At 37.5% G+C, this 17,194-nt stretch overlaps 1 protein-coding gene across 2 annotated transcripts in view; it reads right to left on the bottom strand.

The window, feature by feature from the left end:
• Positions 1-17,194, bottom strand: part of LOC125240779 (ankyrin repeat domain-containing protein SOWAHC) — a 107,489-nt gene that overhangs the window by 78,307 nt on the left and 11,988 nt on the right. For both annotated transcript variants that reach the window (XM_048148850.1, XM_048148852.1), the window contains exons 3-4: positions 16,741-16,767; positions 16,474-16,602 (exon numbers count right to left, since the gene is read on the bottom strand). In XM_048148850.1, the coding sequence (XP_048004807.1) occupies positions 16,474-16,602; positions 16,741-16,767 (156 nt within the window). The remainder of the gene's footprint in view (positions 1-16,473; positions 16,603-16,740; positions 16,768-17,194) is intronic.

Below are 17,194 nucleotides of genomic sequence, written 5' to 3'. Positions count from 1 at the left end.
AGTTTCGATGTCACAAACGTCAAACTACTTATCTAACCTTTACAACGACATTTTGTGAACATAAAGTAGACCTTAACAAATGTCAATGATATAGTTTTAATCATTAATTAAACAACGACGGTATAACTACGGCCATGAGAGTTGAACACGACGAGTATCACATAAAAAAGCAACTTTAAGCAACCTTGCAGAGTTGTCTAAAATTTAAAGAATCCTTCTTATCTTGCGCACGGTAAGTTGGTTTTCCCCTCACTAGCTCGGAAACACGTGTTTTGTCCTTCAATACCAGCGGGTAAAAATGCATTTTATCCACTAGTGGGTAAAGTAATTTGACCTTGAATAAAGTCAAATTAACTGCTTTAAAATTGATAAATGTAGGTAAATCTAGTAATAAAGATGATTTACCACCTGTGGAACTACTGGAAGCAGTGATAAACGCATTTTTTGCGTTGTAGTTTCCTCGCTATAGTGAGGGGAAAAGTTTTGTGTTACACTCGGGTACAAATGTATTTTCAACTATAGAATCCTTTCACTTGCTCGTTTTTCAATTCCACTCGGCGTTAAAATACAACTTTGCCCCCTAGTATAACAAATAACTATTACTGCCTCGACTGACTGAAGTAGAGAATAGAGACATTTCTGAAAAAATATGTAATTTTTAGGGTTCCGTACCTCAAAAGGAAAAAACGGAACCCTTATAGGATCACTTTGTTGTCCGTCCGTCCGTCCGTCTGTCAAGACCCTTTTTCTCAGGAACGCGTGGAGGTATGAAGCTGAAATTTATATCAATTACTCAGGTCTACTGTCCCTTGAAGCTGTGAAAAAATCAAACTTCTAAGCCAACGCAATCAAAAGATACAGCCGTTTATGCCGCAAATTTTCGACACTTGCAAGGGAATCAAAACCTACAGGGTGCTTCCCGTGAACTCAGAATCTTGAAATTTGGTACGAAGCAACGTCTTATAGCATAGATAAAGGAAAAATTACGAAAACCATAAATTTTTAATTTTCTACGGAACCCTCGGTGCGCGAGTCCGACTCGCACTTGGCCGGTTTTTTAATACCTATATACACCGTGTTTCACTTAACACTAAAAACCTGAAAACAGTTTGTTCAGAATCGAGAGTAGAATCGATTGAGCTATATCTTGATGGGGGTAATATTTTTTGTTTAATTTGTATTATTAGTTATTTTATACGTGCCCATTCTATTGTATTCGTAATGCGACATTGTGTATATCGCATTGCTAGAGGTTGCTTACCTTTTTCAGTATTTAGGGGTAATTAATACTGGCTGGTTACTTAGACGATACTTTTCCGTTACGAGTTTGACGTTGTTTGTCAGTTTAATCTTAATGTTTATCATAAGTCATAACAAATTGAACTCGTACCTAATAACCTTGTCATTTTGAATGTTGGGTTTAAATTTGCTTCGCGATTACCTGTCCAATTTGAAGTTTACTGTGACAAACCTTTTAAGTGTTTTAGAGTGACATCTTAGTTGTCTATTGGTCAACCTTATGTCGTTGCAGTAACGTTCACAAATAAATAGTTTTAAGGTGTATGATGGTAGTTAGCAATTATTTTATTAAGCGTAGAGTTAAAAGTCGAGTAGAGCTATACAGAAAATTAAAAATTCAATTTAGAAAAAAAGTAAACATCAGATTTAAATACGAATACTCTAGATGAGTTTAAAAAAATAAAAATCAGTTGGGGTGTCTGAGGTTTTGAGTGATACCGGAAACACGTTGTATATGATATAATATCGACAGTGGCGCTACTTTCGCCTTTCCTTTCGCCTTAAGCGTCATTACCGACTTAAGGACAAGCCCAATATCAATAATAACTAAGTTGATTCAGGAGACTTACTTATTTAATTTATAGCGATGCAATTGAAAATATAACTAGCGTACGGACATGTGGTGGCATTCCATACAGAGCAGGCAATGAAGTCGCCTAGGTACATTTTATGATTAAATGATTTATCTAAAACATAAGTAAAGCATAGTTAATTTAGAATTGGTACGCGATGGGAGGAATTTAATTTTTAAATGAAAAGAAAAAAGTAAACAATATTTTTTATTGCAGAATATAAAAGATCGTTTATTAATTTATAGCGTGTCACATATATTTCAATCATTCAGTATGTTTATGCACAAAATTACGGACTTTTCTGAAAATAGTATTCATCATCCTCTGAAAAAGATTTTCATCCATCTTTTTTGTCTGTTGATTCCGTGTGGACCGCAAAGAGTGGATATTTTGAATTATTTTGCCACTATTATTTAATTGTCCTTTAATGAAATAATGATTTGGGCAATAATTATTGCCTAGTAGTTTTCTGGAAATTCAACAATTTAGCAATCATTGACCCAGACCCAGGGGATTTTTCACGTATTTGTTCACAGTGCATTCCCAACAGATCGACGTGTTCTTTCGGGCTTTCCGAACAGCCAACACAGACCCATAATACTAGAAGTTGGATTAAAAATTCCTCTCGCTAAATCCATGCCACTTCCACGCTGGAACTTCAATCGTGCAGACTGGTCCAGGTATGCAGCAAAGGTGGACGCTGGTATCCGTTTTATTCCTCCAGATGCACGAAACTACGGACGCTTTGTGGGATTGATTATTTCTGCTGCTAAGGCCCACATATGCAGAGGCTTCAGAAAGGAATATGTACCTGGATGGAACGAACTAAGCGAACAACTCTACAAGGACTACCAAGAGTCTGGCGATAGCTCGATAGGCTCTGAACTTTTAGTCACTCTGGATGAAACCCGCTCCAACAAATGGAAGGACACTGTCCAATCCATGGACTTCAAGCGTTCGAGTCGTAAAGCATGGAGGGTGTTAAACAAGCTCACTGGAAAACACTCATCGTCGCGTTCCTCACCTGCAGTACACCCGAACCAGATAGCAAACCAGTTAGTCTCTGTCTCCAGAGCAAAAGGTGACAAGTTGGAAACAAAGAAGGTGAAGAAAAAGTGGAAACAGTTGAAGGCTGAACATAAACCGGACCCCGACCTGTCAAAACCCTTTGCAGCAGAGGAAGTCAAACTATGTATCAAGGGTCTTCAGACAGGAAAGTCAGCAGGAGTCGATGAAATATTCAATGAATTTCTCATAAACCTGGGCCCACATGCTGTAAAGTGGTTGTCCATGTTCTTCTCTTCACTTCTGAAGTCCAATAAACTGCCTAGGTTATTTACAGAATCTAAAGTGATCGCACTGCTGAAGCCAGGAAAGAAAGACGATGATCCCTCTAGCTATCGCCCTATATCCCTACTGAGTAATGTCTACAAACTTCTAGAAAGAGTCCTGCTGCGACGAATCGCACCACTCATTGATAACGTTATTCCAGTAGACCAAGCTGGTTTTAGATGTGGGCGCAGCTGTACAGATCAAGTTCTGGCATTAACCACTCATATAGAAACGGGATACCAAAAAGGGCTTAAATCTGGGGCAGCTTTCATCGACCTAACAGCAGCGTACGACACAGTTTGGAGAGAGGGGCTGCTCTACAAACTTTTAGTGGCAGTCCCTAACTTAGAAATTGTCCAATTTATATCAAGTATGCTTTCTCAACGGCGGTTCCGCGTTCACTTGGGGACCAAAATCAGCAACCTACGAAATCTAAATAACGGGCTGCCACAGGGTTCCGTGCTGGCTCCTACCTTGTTTAATCTATATATCCATGACCTGCCCCCTACCCTGGCACGTAAATTCATATACGCTGATGACATTTGCCTCATTTCTCAGCATAAAGACTTTAGCAACCTGGAACGAACATTAACAGGTGACATGGATACACTAGCAAGGTATTTCAAAGTTTGGCGACTCACACCCAGTACAGGAAAGACCGAAATATCCTGCTTCCACCTAAATAACCAACTGGCTAACCGCGAGCTTAGAGTGTCCCTAAACGGGTCGAACCTGAGACATAATTTTACACCTAAATACCTCGGGGTTATCCTTGACCGATCCTTGACCTTCAAAGAGCATCTCGTAAGTACTGGTCGTAAATTACAAACGCGCAACAATATCATACATAAACTAACTGGAACATCCTGGGGAGCAAATGCCAGCACATTGCGTACATCTGCCCTATCATTGGTGTATTCCTCAGCCGAGTATTGCGCGCCAGTCTGGTTGGGCAGTGTTCACACCAGCAAAGTTGATATGGAGCTGAATAAAACTATGCGTCTTATATCCGGCACACTGCGGTCTACCCCTTGTCACTGGCTCCCAGTTCTTTGCGGGATCTTGCCACCTGATCTACGAAGGAAAGACGCGCTGATGAAGGAGTCGACAAAAATCAGGAATAATCCAAACCTTCCAATTCACGACGAGTTCATACACCCGATAAAAACTCGCCTGAAGTCGAGAAATCCTTCCTATAGTATCGCGTCAACTCTCACTCAAGAAGACTACAACGCTATGCGGGTGTGGACGCAACAATGGTCTACTGAGATGGATGGAAAGTTTGGTTCGGAAATTTCTCCACAGAATAAAATGGAAGGGATGGAACTACCGAGGCGCACATGGTGTAATTTAAATAGAATACGAACTGGCCACGGTCGCTGCGCCTTATATAGATATCGTTGTGGCTGGGTGGACTCTCCTGCCTGTCACTGTGGTGCCGAGGAACAAAGTATACAACACATTCTCCTAGAGTGCCCATCTACTCGATACACTGGAGGCCCCCCGGAAGACCTGATAGAACTTAAAGACGAAGCTATAAAGTGGATTGATTCTCTGGAGTTAGATTTATGAATTCTCTGTATTTGAATATTTATTGCCATACGATTAAATAAAAACAGTGCATTTTCGCCGGTCAACGTCCATCATCAATAACTTACAAACGCAAAAAAGTTAGATCAACCAAATTTCTAATATAGAGTTATCAACGTATTAAAATTAAGATGTGATTATCAGTTTTATATATTTTTATTATTCGTCGCTAAACGCGTGCCAATACTATGTTAACTATGCTTTATTACACTTTTTAATTAATTCAAGTAGTGCCGAAGTTTTTAAACTAATAAAAGTATATATTAAAAGTATATATTTTAATGCCTCAATATAACTAGGAGCAACGGCAGTCCGACAAGGAATTGAAAATTTAGGCTACGCTCTAGAGCAGCGGTTCTCAAACTTATTTTCTCATGGAACCCTTTTGGAAAGCAAAATATCTGACGGAACCCTTAAATTAAATAAATAAAAAAAATATATTTTATAGCAAGGTTTTATGGAAGAGAGTTGAAATCGCATATCAGTCAACCAAAATTCACACGGAGCCCCCAGAGAGGTTTTGCGGAGCCCTAGGGCTCCGCGGAGCACACTTTGTGTATGGCTGCTCTAGAGTCTAGAAGAAAAACGAGGACCTGCCATTAACCTGAAACGGGACACACAATAATTAGTTTTTACCTGTTTTCGGGAGGTCTTAAGCCATTGATTACTTTAATAAGAATTAAGTTGTCATTAATTAATGTGTCACATGCAATATCGAAGTTTTTACGTTTGTCAAAATACTTTTGATCGCTACTGTAAGTAAGTAAGTAAATATTCTTTATTGTACCACAAAGATAACAGATTACAAATAAATAAAATAGTAAATATCATATAAAATTATAATTTATTCATTCAATCACAAATAGTTAGTAGATAATAATGACTCCATTGCCCGCTCTGTCCAGAATGCCACCACATGCCCGTACACTATATATGGATGGTGATAAGCAATAATGTGTCAACCCACAAAAACTAAAAAAATGAGATTTTAATGCCATGTTATAGCTGGATTTTTAAACTTCTATTTGCAAAAATGACCTTTTCATTTTGAAAATTTTTACTATCCCAAAAGTAAAAAAATAGGTTAACACAAATCCTTTATCGCGTGTTGCCTGTTTTGCATTAATGTGTCAAGAACCTTAACTTATTATAGTAATTGGCAGAAGACATATTTAAATTACAATAATGTGTTATGAGGGTTGACTCAACGATTTTTTTACACTTGACTCATTCTTGCAAAACGTAAAAAATGACATAGTTACCCACTATGAGACTTGAATGATTATTGCAAAATGATATTTTATTCGTTGTTTTATGCTACGACCCGTGTTATAAAACATAAGTCATTATTGTTAAATTATATTCGGGTCATAAATTGTTCGTTTTTGGTGTAAGTACCATGACACTATATTGTAAAATATAACTGTTAATATTAATTTATGTTTGAATAAGTTATGACTTAGTCCATTAGTATATTTTTGCACATGAATGGTAAATTCAGTACGAAATTGAACATTTTAAGTCATGAATATACATATTCGTTATTATAATTTGCAAACATTTTTTACAAGTACGTGTTTATATAAAAATCTAATATAAGCTACTATTTTTTTATAATTACTAATTACATTAAGACGTGTTAATGTACCTATGCATAAAAATATTGTTTGATTTTTGAATACTTACTGAATGGTAGTTTATTATTTTGTTAAAGATATTTTATGTTTTGTTCTTGTACAAGTCATGAGTTATTCATAATTTAAATGACTTAGTCTATTTCTTAGCGTAAAAAAATATTTTGTTGTATATTTTAGATAAGTAGTTTATTTTTTTTAAAGATGATTATTTGGTTTTTGTAACGATTTTTTGTTGAAAAAGCACAGATAATTTAAATATGTGTCTAGAAATGATCATTACTCTAATAGTTAATTTATAGTATTTTATTCAACAGGCGTTTAAAGGAGGTCAATATGAGTGGCGTACTTTCCACGAGTATTTTGGAGTCAGTTAAACACTATTGCATACAATACTTTTACAAAGACCATGCACTTAGTTTTTAATAGTTTTTTTTAAATAATTCTCGCGAAATTCACACTGTTTCCTGCATTGCAAAGGTTTGCACTGTCAGCTCAGCTGCCCAAAGCCTTCCCGCGCACGCACGCAGTATCGTTAATGCAATGCGTTGCCATGATTACAGAACCAAACAATGCGTTTTCAGTTTTTTCGATACGCACAATCCTGTAAATGACAAATAACAGTTCGGAAGTAGAAAAATCATTAAAAGGTTTGATTAATAAATAATGTATTGATTCCTACATACCTAATAACATAAGTGACCATGACTGATATGTTACTTAACACTTATAAAGTTAAAAATATGCATAGGTAGAGTATTTTACAATAACAATTTATGTGCTTTAACATGTTTATTTAAGACTCATAGATATTTTTAAACAATTAGCAAAAGTAGGTTAAGTATCATAACACAGTCTTGAAAAAGTTTGACGTCGTCGAACAATTCGCAATAAAAGAAAAGGGCATTATTTCGTCAAATTGAAGTTTGTTTTGAAATTAAGCTACAATAATCACTACTACTGAACGTATTATAGCTGAAAAACACAACAATCTATATAAAAACAATTTTTTTTAAGAGAAACACAAAAAAATGAGAAAAAATCTTTAGACGCCATTTTCTCAAAATGGTTGGCGTGTGGGTTGACACATTGTTGCTTATCAGCATCCATATAACGTAATGTAACGGTACGTCAAAACTTTTATGATACTCCTACTAACATTGATCCATTTAAATTAATTAAATGAAACCTCAAGAAGATAAATAAAGAACATAAAACAAATATTGATTATACAATAAGTCCTCTTAAATTACTACGGCGTATTCCAGTTCGATAGAATAAAATTAAGTTAACATTCATAATATTTCACAGTGCTCCTTTATTATCAAAGCACTCACACAATAAACGCCCTAAGACCTAAGTCAATAATCATAAAAGATTAAATAAATGCCAGTGTGGGAAATCGACATCGGATGAATTGGATTTAATTGTATTCAGAATGCTCCTCCCAGAATGAAATCGGTTGATCGTAAATCAGCAGTAATAATGCCAGCCGTTTTATTGGGTAAACAAATCTTTATCAACGCAATTACACGATCGTTAGGGACGAATTAAAATATTAAACTCAATTCTAGACCGCCACACACGAGAGACGTCTACTATGAGGCTGATGGTAATATTAACATTTAAGTAGGTGTTTAACAGGTGGTGTATCCCACAAAAAAGTTAAATCAATGGTATGGCTTTTAAAAGAAAATACGCATATAATAGCAAATAGAATCTTCTAGGTTACAAACTGCTTGAACTTGATAACTTACTATCATTTAAGCTAGTCACTATACTGTCAATAGCAGGTACAGTGCGAAAAGCAATTAATTTCATAATTTTACGGAAACTTACGAACATGTCATGCTATTTCTATCAGTCTCAATTAGGGAATGCAAACCGGTTATAACCGTAACCGAAATAATCGGTTATAACCTGTCACTTGGCAAATTTTCATAACCGATTATTAGGAAACTCAAATAACCGGTTACGGTTATTATTTGATGTCTGAATTTCGATGAGTTTGACCTTTAAGGGACTAGAAAATACTGTATTTTTGACTGTGACTATCGTTTTTGTCATTCTTGTTTTTTAGTAACGAAAATATAACAAATTTCTTCCCTTACTTGTGAACGATTTTTATTGAATATTATATTAAAAAAACACAGACTTATACTTGCATTCCCTAATACTTTCCCTTTATAATTGTATTATTTCGTTCATTTCATTGAAAATGTGCCAGTTTTTGGTGGAAATAACCGTAACCGATTATAACCGGCTATCGGTTATTTTTCGGACAACCGAAACCATAACCGGTTATGAAATTTGGTCGATTATTGCATTCCCTAGTTTCAGTACAATACGTATAAAATACACGTGCGAAAAGGAAATTCGTAACTCGTGTCGATTTAAAACACTCCCTTCGGTCGTGTTTTAATTTATCGCCACTCGTTTCGAACTTCCTTTTTTATGCACTTGTATCGTAATGTACTATTATGCAACAGGCGTTTAAAGGAGGTCAAAAAAGACGAGTGGCGTGGGTAACAATTTGAGGCGAAGCCGAAACCACGCCACCACGCCACGCACCGACGCCACGAGTATTTTTTGACTCAGTTAAACACTGTTGCATACAATACTTTTTCTACGACCATGCACTTAGTTTTTAAGTTTTCTTGAATAACTTTCGTGAAAGTCACACTGTTTCCTGTATTTTGACGCAAGGGTTTGCACTGTCAGCTCATCTGCCCAAAGCCTTCCCGCGCATGCGCGCAGTATCGTTATAACAATGCGTTGCCATGGTTACAGAGCCAAACAATGAGTTTTCAGTTTTTTCGATACTGCGCGCATGCGCGGAAAGCCGGCGGACGCTGGCTTTGAGGAATAGACTTTTATGTGGGGTTTTAAAGATCTATGCACGACCCTGTAAATGACGAATAACAGTTCGGGAGTAGAAAAAGATAACTGATGACTCATAAACACGGGGTGGGGTATACGTTAAAGCTATTGTTATCCCAATCAGCGTAATCTATGAACATCAGTGTATATCGAGACGACTTATAGTTAAAAACATCTTGTCGGTTGTCTGAAAAAAAAAATTGCAGATAAGAAGTCTGTACTGCATGCAAACTGATGTATCTCTTATAGACACCGCATAAATCTTATTTTCGCGATGGACATCCAACTTGAAGCCTACACGATTTTATTACCTACTCAAAAACTTTTTGCTTTACAAATAGGTATAACCTAGGTAGGTACAGAATTTAGCACTAAAATCTGTTGCATTCTAGTCAACAGAGAACGAAAATAAGATGTCGAATCATTTTAGTAAAGTCGCCAACAAGAAATCACTATAAAATAAATGAGAAAATTGATCTTAATTCCAACATCAAAATAATCACTTACAATGATCAACAACTCGATAAAGGAAACGTCATGAAGTGTTAAAAAAATCTTATTAATTTATTTCAAGTTATCATCAAGGGAACGTTATTAATGTATGAATATTAAAGCGGTTCTCATCTAAATAGGAAACCACGATGACATATTTAAGTGGCCCGTCTCAAAGAGCAGCAAGGCGTATAAAAAAAAATAAGTACCCCACACACTAAGATATTTCTACAAATCGATGATTCTATCATCGGGTCCGGCGAATACGAAAATAAGCATCAAAGTGTTTTTAGAGGAAAGGCGACAAATGTCAACCGGCAAGGCAGTGGCAAACACGTGTTACATATTGTCTGACAAAATTTACTGTTGCTTTATTAGCTCGCGAAGCGGATGGAAGAAAATGAAAATAACCAGTGTTCTACATTCTAAAGCACATGTTATGTGCCATATAACAACTGGAGCCTATTCATTTTAACAAATAGAAGCTGCATCAATTATTTTAATATTTGTCGCAATGATAACTAGAATATAGAAACTATTAGGTTATAACATTATTCTTAATTAGTTACTCCAACCCTATTAGAGTTTTTTATCATTATAGGGGTAGATAATAGAATTCAAACACCTACTTTAAAATGTTTAGGAAGAAATGGTATTATAGGAGTTCCAGGAGGGCAGTCACTTTAGCTGGCGCTCTAAAATACCAACCTTAAATAATGCTTAATTAGTTTCAGTTAACATACCTGCGAGAGGATGCCAATAAAATTTAAATCCGACTGCGGCGACGCTTGATTTACAACAAATCAATAAAAGGTAAGGCTATCATTAACTCTTTTATTGCGTATTCAATAAAAGTAATGTATTATGTCGGTACCCGGTAATGACATCTCAAGTTTAAGATGAAAGGAATGACGAAATGTGAGTAATTTTTATTCAACTGCAGATCAATTTAGCGTCTGATAATAGATTAGTCGTAAAAGATAATTAAGAATGATAGTCCCCATTCAGACCGCACTATTGTAATTTGGTAATTGTGACGGTATAAATCAGCGTCGTGTACGGAATTAGCGATCTCCCGATTTATATGATGTCTGTATATCAAGTGCGTAAGTAACAGAACAAATACAATGGCGTAGAAAAAAAGTCGGACTTGAGAGATGGCTCGTAAAAATAAAACAAGGGACGTCCGGAGATATGTCAAGATAGCATGCGGCGGGGGGCGGCGCGGCGCCACGGCATCGGGCCCAATTAGAAGCACACCTTTTGGACATGTGCTCTCACTCGGCGCTAACTAACTAACTAAAACGCAAGGACGCGGGCCAACCACATCCGTTATCGTTTGTCATAATTTTTTTGCTCGTGAAATTCTTGCATATCCCTGATTTTAGGAAAAAAATCGCAGAAGCTTTTTTCTGTTTGTTTTTGTGATTCAGCTGTTGGTCGTTTAGGTTACAAATAAATGCATAACTGACATGTTTATAGATAAAAAAAAAACTAGTAAGAATATATTTAATTGGTGCAAGATTTTTAACACTCCCGTATTGGTTTAATATCGCGTGTTATTTTTTATTAACATGTAGTATGTATTTAAATAATGCGAAAAATTGGTCCGTTGTACAGTATACTATTACTAGTGTTATATACTAGAGCGCCAGTATATTAGTGGCTCTGTGAGCTGCAGACGCGAGGTCTGCAGCACAGAGCGCTGCTATGTTATAGGTACATAATACCTAGACGGAAAACGCTAACGCTCAACGTGTGTAGAAGGATGTTTGGACTTAGGAAAGCATTGTCATCGCAAACACATTAACATAGACTTTCCTCAGTTATTTACTTATTTAACACAACATTTCAAGATTACTGATTTTTAAAGTTTGGCAACGCGCAAGTAACACATCTGGAGTTGAAAGCATCCATATGCTACGGTGACTGCTTACTATCAGGAGTATTTGGTGTTTGCCACACATATTAAATATTTTAACAGACTTAAGAATTATTCTTCGAATTATTTAAACGAGAGCTTTATGAGATAATGTTGTATATCTATGGCCAAATGCGTTAATGGATTCCTTTTAATAGCGAGGCCTCTTGGAATACCAACCACAAAAACGTATGAGTGTCAAAGTGCCCGGAAGTGCCAAGACATGCGTTCTTAAGACGATAAAAGTAACGTTGGTAAGTACATTATTATACAAATATGTTTACAAAATATTTTTTCACTTCTCATGCTCAAAAAGTGCACCTTAATGTCGTGCGTTGACGACATAAATCGCATTTTATGCTCTAGAGCATAAAAGTAAAATTTTATACTAAGATTAAGGTAACCGGTCTCAACAGCCAAACAGTTAAAACATATTGCACAATTTCACTGAGCAATAAAATCTTGTAGAAGAAAAAACTTGTTATACATACTATACACTCAGCGTCAAAAAAATCGCACCTCGCGCAAAATTCGTTTCAAGCAAATATAGCTCTAATCTTATTGGATGTAACCTATCAATATTGGTATCATTTTAAAGTACAATTAAAGCCCTTTATGAAAAAAGGTTTATTAAAAACAATAATCGCCAATCTACGGCGTTTTTTTTTTAAAGGGTATTGATGCGATTTTAATGGGCTCTAGGTGTGCTACCCTAGACGGGTTTTAAAGGAGGTGTAAAGGTGTCATATGGATCATTTGCACTCCAAAGGTCACCGAGGACACTACTGAACACCAGCAGAAAGAAAAAGCCTTCAGAATACGGTTACAACACCAGAAAGGGCAGCTCAAGTGGTGGCACTGCTCCTAAACGGACTACGGCAGTAGCAAGTTGCTGAACGCCTAAGCATAAGCCGTTTTCGGGTGCAACGAGTCTTGCTGCGGTTCCTGGAGATCAGTGGCTACATCAGGAGGCCTGGATCCGGGGGAAGATGCTGTACCACCGCTAGAGACGACCGGTACATTGTATCGGCATCTTTGCGGAACCGGTTTCTGACCGCTGCTGAGCTGCAGATACTGCTTAGGACAGCTCGAAGAACAGCAGTGAGTATCTCCATGATCAGAACAAGATTGCTGGAGAAGAAAATGTTACCCCGAAGAGCTGGCAGCGGCCCCCATTTGAAGCCAGAGCATTGAATTGCCAGAAGGCAATTTTCCCGAGTGCACGAGGATTGGACGTTGCAGCAATGGAGGTAAGTTCTGTTCCCCGATGAGACGAGGGGGTTCATTTACGCAAACGACAGACGCAAGAGGGTGTATAGGAGTCAAGAAGAGCAGTTTACACTAGTCTGCACCGAAGAAACAGTCTGTTACGGGAGCGGCTCGTGCATGTTCTGGAGCGGCATTTCCATCGACGGCAAAACGGATCTCGGTTGCGTTTCCTGCACTGGTTGTGGTCGTTTTGAGGGGTCCTTAACTGCTGGCAGTTACATTATGGAGATCTTGGAAGAACATGTGGTCCCGTACGCTGAGTTTGTTGGACCTGACTTTCAATTTATGCACGTCAACGCCCGTTGCCATACTGCCTTGAGAGTGCGGGAATCCCTGCATAAGGTCGGAATGCACCATAATGGAGTGGCCAGCAACGAGCCCCGACCTGAACCCCATCGAGCATCTCTGGGATGAGTTAAAACGGTTTGTTTGGTCGCGGGATCCTGCTCCAGCCACCCTCGACGAGCTGGAAGCCGCAGTTATTGAGGAGTGGGACAACATTCCTCAAAAACAGATCGTAACACTGATCAGGTCCATAACTAATTGCCTGGAAGCTACACGAAGGGCCAGAGGGAGGGAACACTAAGTTTTAAGTAATTTTTTCGATATTTGTTGATTTTATTGTGTTTGATTTCTTTAAAAATTTTAACCTGATTGCACGTTGATTCCTTTTCCTCGAAAATTTTAATTTTTTCTGAAAAATGTCATGAATTTTATGGCATTTCCCATTAGATCTTTCAAATAAGGCCACATAGTCATACTTTTCCTTGTATAATATAAGGGTTATAACCGCTTGAACAAAACCGATTGAGGAGCGATTTTTTTGACGCTGAGTAAATAAATAAATAAAATAAATAAATAAATATTATAGGACAGAGTGTATTACTTTTGCTACAATTTATTAGAATTCCATATTTTCTGCCATTAAATTCAGTCCATTACATAAAATAGGAGTCGATTATCGTTTAAAAATGCTCCGAAATGTTTGACTTGGCAGAAAACCAAGCGTCTGCAACTTTGATCACATGTTAAAATTAAAATAAAAAATTAAAAAGGTTGTTGACGGGAATTGGATGTATTATGTTATTTTGCCTTACGACAATTTCGTGTTGCAAATTGCCGTGAAAAATATAATTTTCCTTGCAATCGAAGTGAAAAGCGAAGTGTACAACAAGGGCATAAATGTCCATTTTCTACTATTTTTGTTCATTTTACAATCAAAGGGCCCAGTGACGATCAGGCCGCCAGACGGTAACAGCCTATCAGTGAAAAGTAAACAGTGACCGCCATACAGACAGACATACGGACAGAGTCTCACCATAACTCCTTTTGTAACTTTTTCGTACGCAACTCTAAAAAATTGACTACTATTTCAATTTTGTTTAACCCATACACATACTCATACTGAACTGAACACCCTTCCAGCGCCAAGTCCCGTATGCGTCACAGACAATTGAACTTAACAAATCAAGGGTTATTAATTATTATTTAGTTGCAAATTTTTGACATGGGCGTTTCAAGGGTTAATCCTTGTTTGCTTGGCCATGGGCAAAGTTGTATCAATGTAATGTACTTATATTGTAAACGTAAAGGAAGACCAAGTACATCATCCGCCTTAACACATTTAACATAAACAAACACATAATTTAATGTCCTTCGTAATTGTAATTACTGATCCATCAATTATAACGGGTTTTATAAATAAGCTAATGCATTCTTAATTAACAAGAAATACGTTTTCATGTATCCTTTTTATTTTTCCGTATCATCAACTGTCGATAATTGACCTGAATTATTGGCATGGTTAATAAAAACGTTACTTTTGTCCGTCCTTCACGGCAAAACGGAGCGACGAATTGACGTGTTTTTTTCAGCGGAAATAGTTGAAGGGGATGAAGAGTGACATATGCTACTTTTTGTCTCTTTCTAAACCTTCACTTTCCTAAAATGGGGGCTGAAAGTGTGTATGGAGCATTCCGCGATTTTCGAATTAAACGCGAGCGAAGACGTGGGCAAAAGCTAGTATCTACATAATGTGCGAATGTCATAAATATAATACCTACTATTATAAAATACATAGAATGCGCTATTATCATAATGGTATATGAGTAGATGAAGGTAATGACGGTAATACACGCAACCGAAGTAATTAAAGAGTATCCATAGCTATAAAATGGAATCATCTGTAAGATACCATTGAGGTATACAGATGTAGTGCGAAAAGATTTGCTTTCGAATTGTTACGGAAACGTACGAACGTGTCATGCTATTTCAGTCAGTCTCAGTACAATATGTACTGACATTGACTGAACTAGCATGACTAATACGAACGTTTCCGAAGGAAACCCTTTTAGCACTACATCAGTAGGCCTAGCACATGATGGCCGCGGGAGTATGTCGCCGCGAGATAGATGCCACGTCTTCTTCTAACTGTATTAACACTTTCGAAACCGGGCTCTACGCGGCGCTACGACATTTTCGCTACATACGGGGAAACCCATGTAATCGGCTACGCTTCTACGAGCGGTGTGCCCGACTGTCGGGTTCTTGGTAGCGAAAGTGTTAATGACATAAGGACGGGTAGTCTATCTCGCGGCGACATACTCCCGCGGCCATCATGTGCTAGGCCTACTGTATTTTATATTACCAAAGACATACATATCCATATAGACAGATAATGTCTAAGAAAAAAAACCGTACCTTTGAACCATCAAATAAAATGTACGGTCGACCAATGGTGCTACACCTTGTGTTGACCATCGGCTAGATGGCGTTAATATCAACGCATACCTATCAACACATATTTAACAATATGGGCCAAATTGTCGTAACAGAGACTTCACCGACGTGTGATATAGAAGGGCGTTGCATTGCACTGGTCGTTAAAATATACTTATGTCGGCGTTTCATGATTAACTTACGATTGAATTGAAGATATTATATGAAAGTATATTACTACAAAGACCTGTATGCATAGATTTCCCAGCCGAGCCAGGAGAGCGCCAGGTTAGAGCCAGGTCGACCAAAGCGAAGCTACTAAATGAACTCTGTCAAAACTTGTGAGTCGTGACAAAATCAAAAACGCATGGAAACAATGAAAACCAATAATAACCTAAAAGTTCAACGTACGACGTCGGCGTCGCGAGTTGCGCGCACTCGAAGTCGTCATTATGTCCATCAGGCCAGCAAATGCGCGAAAGTTCATTTTCCTTCTGTTATTATAGAGTTTATTTTAAAAAATCTAAACAGTTGTTAAGAACTTTGTTTTAAACATAAAAATGCTCTCGCACCTAGCTAAATCTGCTTCCACGTTTCGAAATTTGTACCTTTCCGAGGCCCTCGCAAACTGACCGACGAAGACTACATCAACTGCCGCTAGGTAGGAAATTGTACTACAATATAAGATTAGTTTACTAGTGGGTCAGTGTGCGAAATCCTCATTGTACGTCAGCCACACTATAACACTTAGGTTTTAAGTACATACCTTGGTTTTAACGAGCTTAGCGTTTTCCTTACACATTTTTGCCAGGGCATGGTAGTCGCCCCTGGCGGCGTTGAGGATCCACTGTTTCTGCTTGGAGTCCAGGGGATCGCTCTCGCTCTTGGGATCCAACTGTATGAGAAAGTAAGTGTCTACAATACCTACCTAATAAGTTCCAAAGTATGTTAAAGATTGGGTGTACGCAATTTCTAATAAAACTTTTCATGGGGTTAAATCTATGGAGAAAGAATAGCATAAGTGTATACTCACTGACACCCGATCTTCCTCGTCAATGTTCTGAAAACAAACAGAAAATATTAATAATATCAACAGAATTTTATAAATTTATAAACACACAACCAGTTGACGACCGTTCAGAATATGTATATGGGTTCTTTGTTTATAGGTTTTCAGCTCAAGAGTAGACATTAACAATTTATCGGCAAACATTTAAAAAAACTGAGTTAAATTCATACTTGGCAAGGAAACGCCAGTAGCAAGTATCAATATGAACTCGCAAAAACACCTGAGACTTAGTTAAAGACCAGGTACATTTATCGTACTTCTCTAAAATAGGCCCTTGAGGCATTGTACCAATGTATCGGCGCTACCAATGTATAGCAATGCTGATACGTTGTGCGGGGAAGTCGCCAGCTCTTCCGCCACCAGTTATTACCTCAACCGGACGCTTCGCTTCGCGATTTCTGTGAAAAACTTGTTTGCG

The sequence above is a fragment of the Leguminivora glycinivorella genome, chromosome Z (assembly GCF_023078275.1).
Source record: "Leguminivora glycinivorella isolate SPB_JAAS2020 chromosome Z, LegGlyc_1.1, whole genome shotgun sequence".
NCBI classification, from domain to species: domain Eukaryota; kingdom Metazoa; phylum Arthropoda; class Insecta; order Lepidoptera; family Tortricidae; genus Leguminivora; species Leguminivora glycinivorella.
This window is presented reverse-complemented; position numbering and strand designations above follow the sequence as displayed.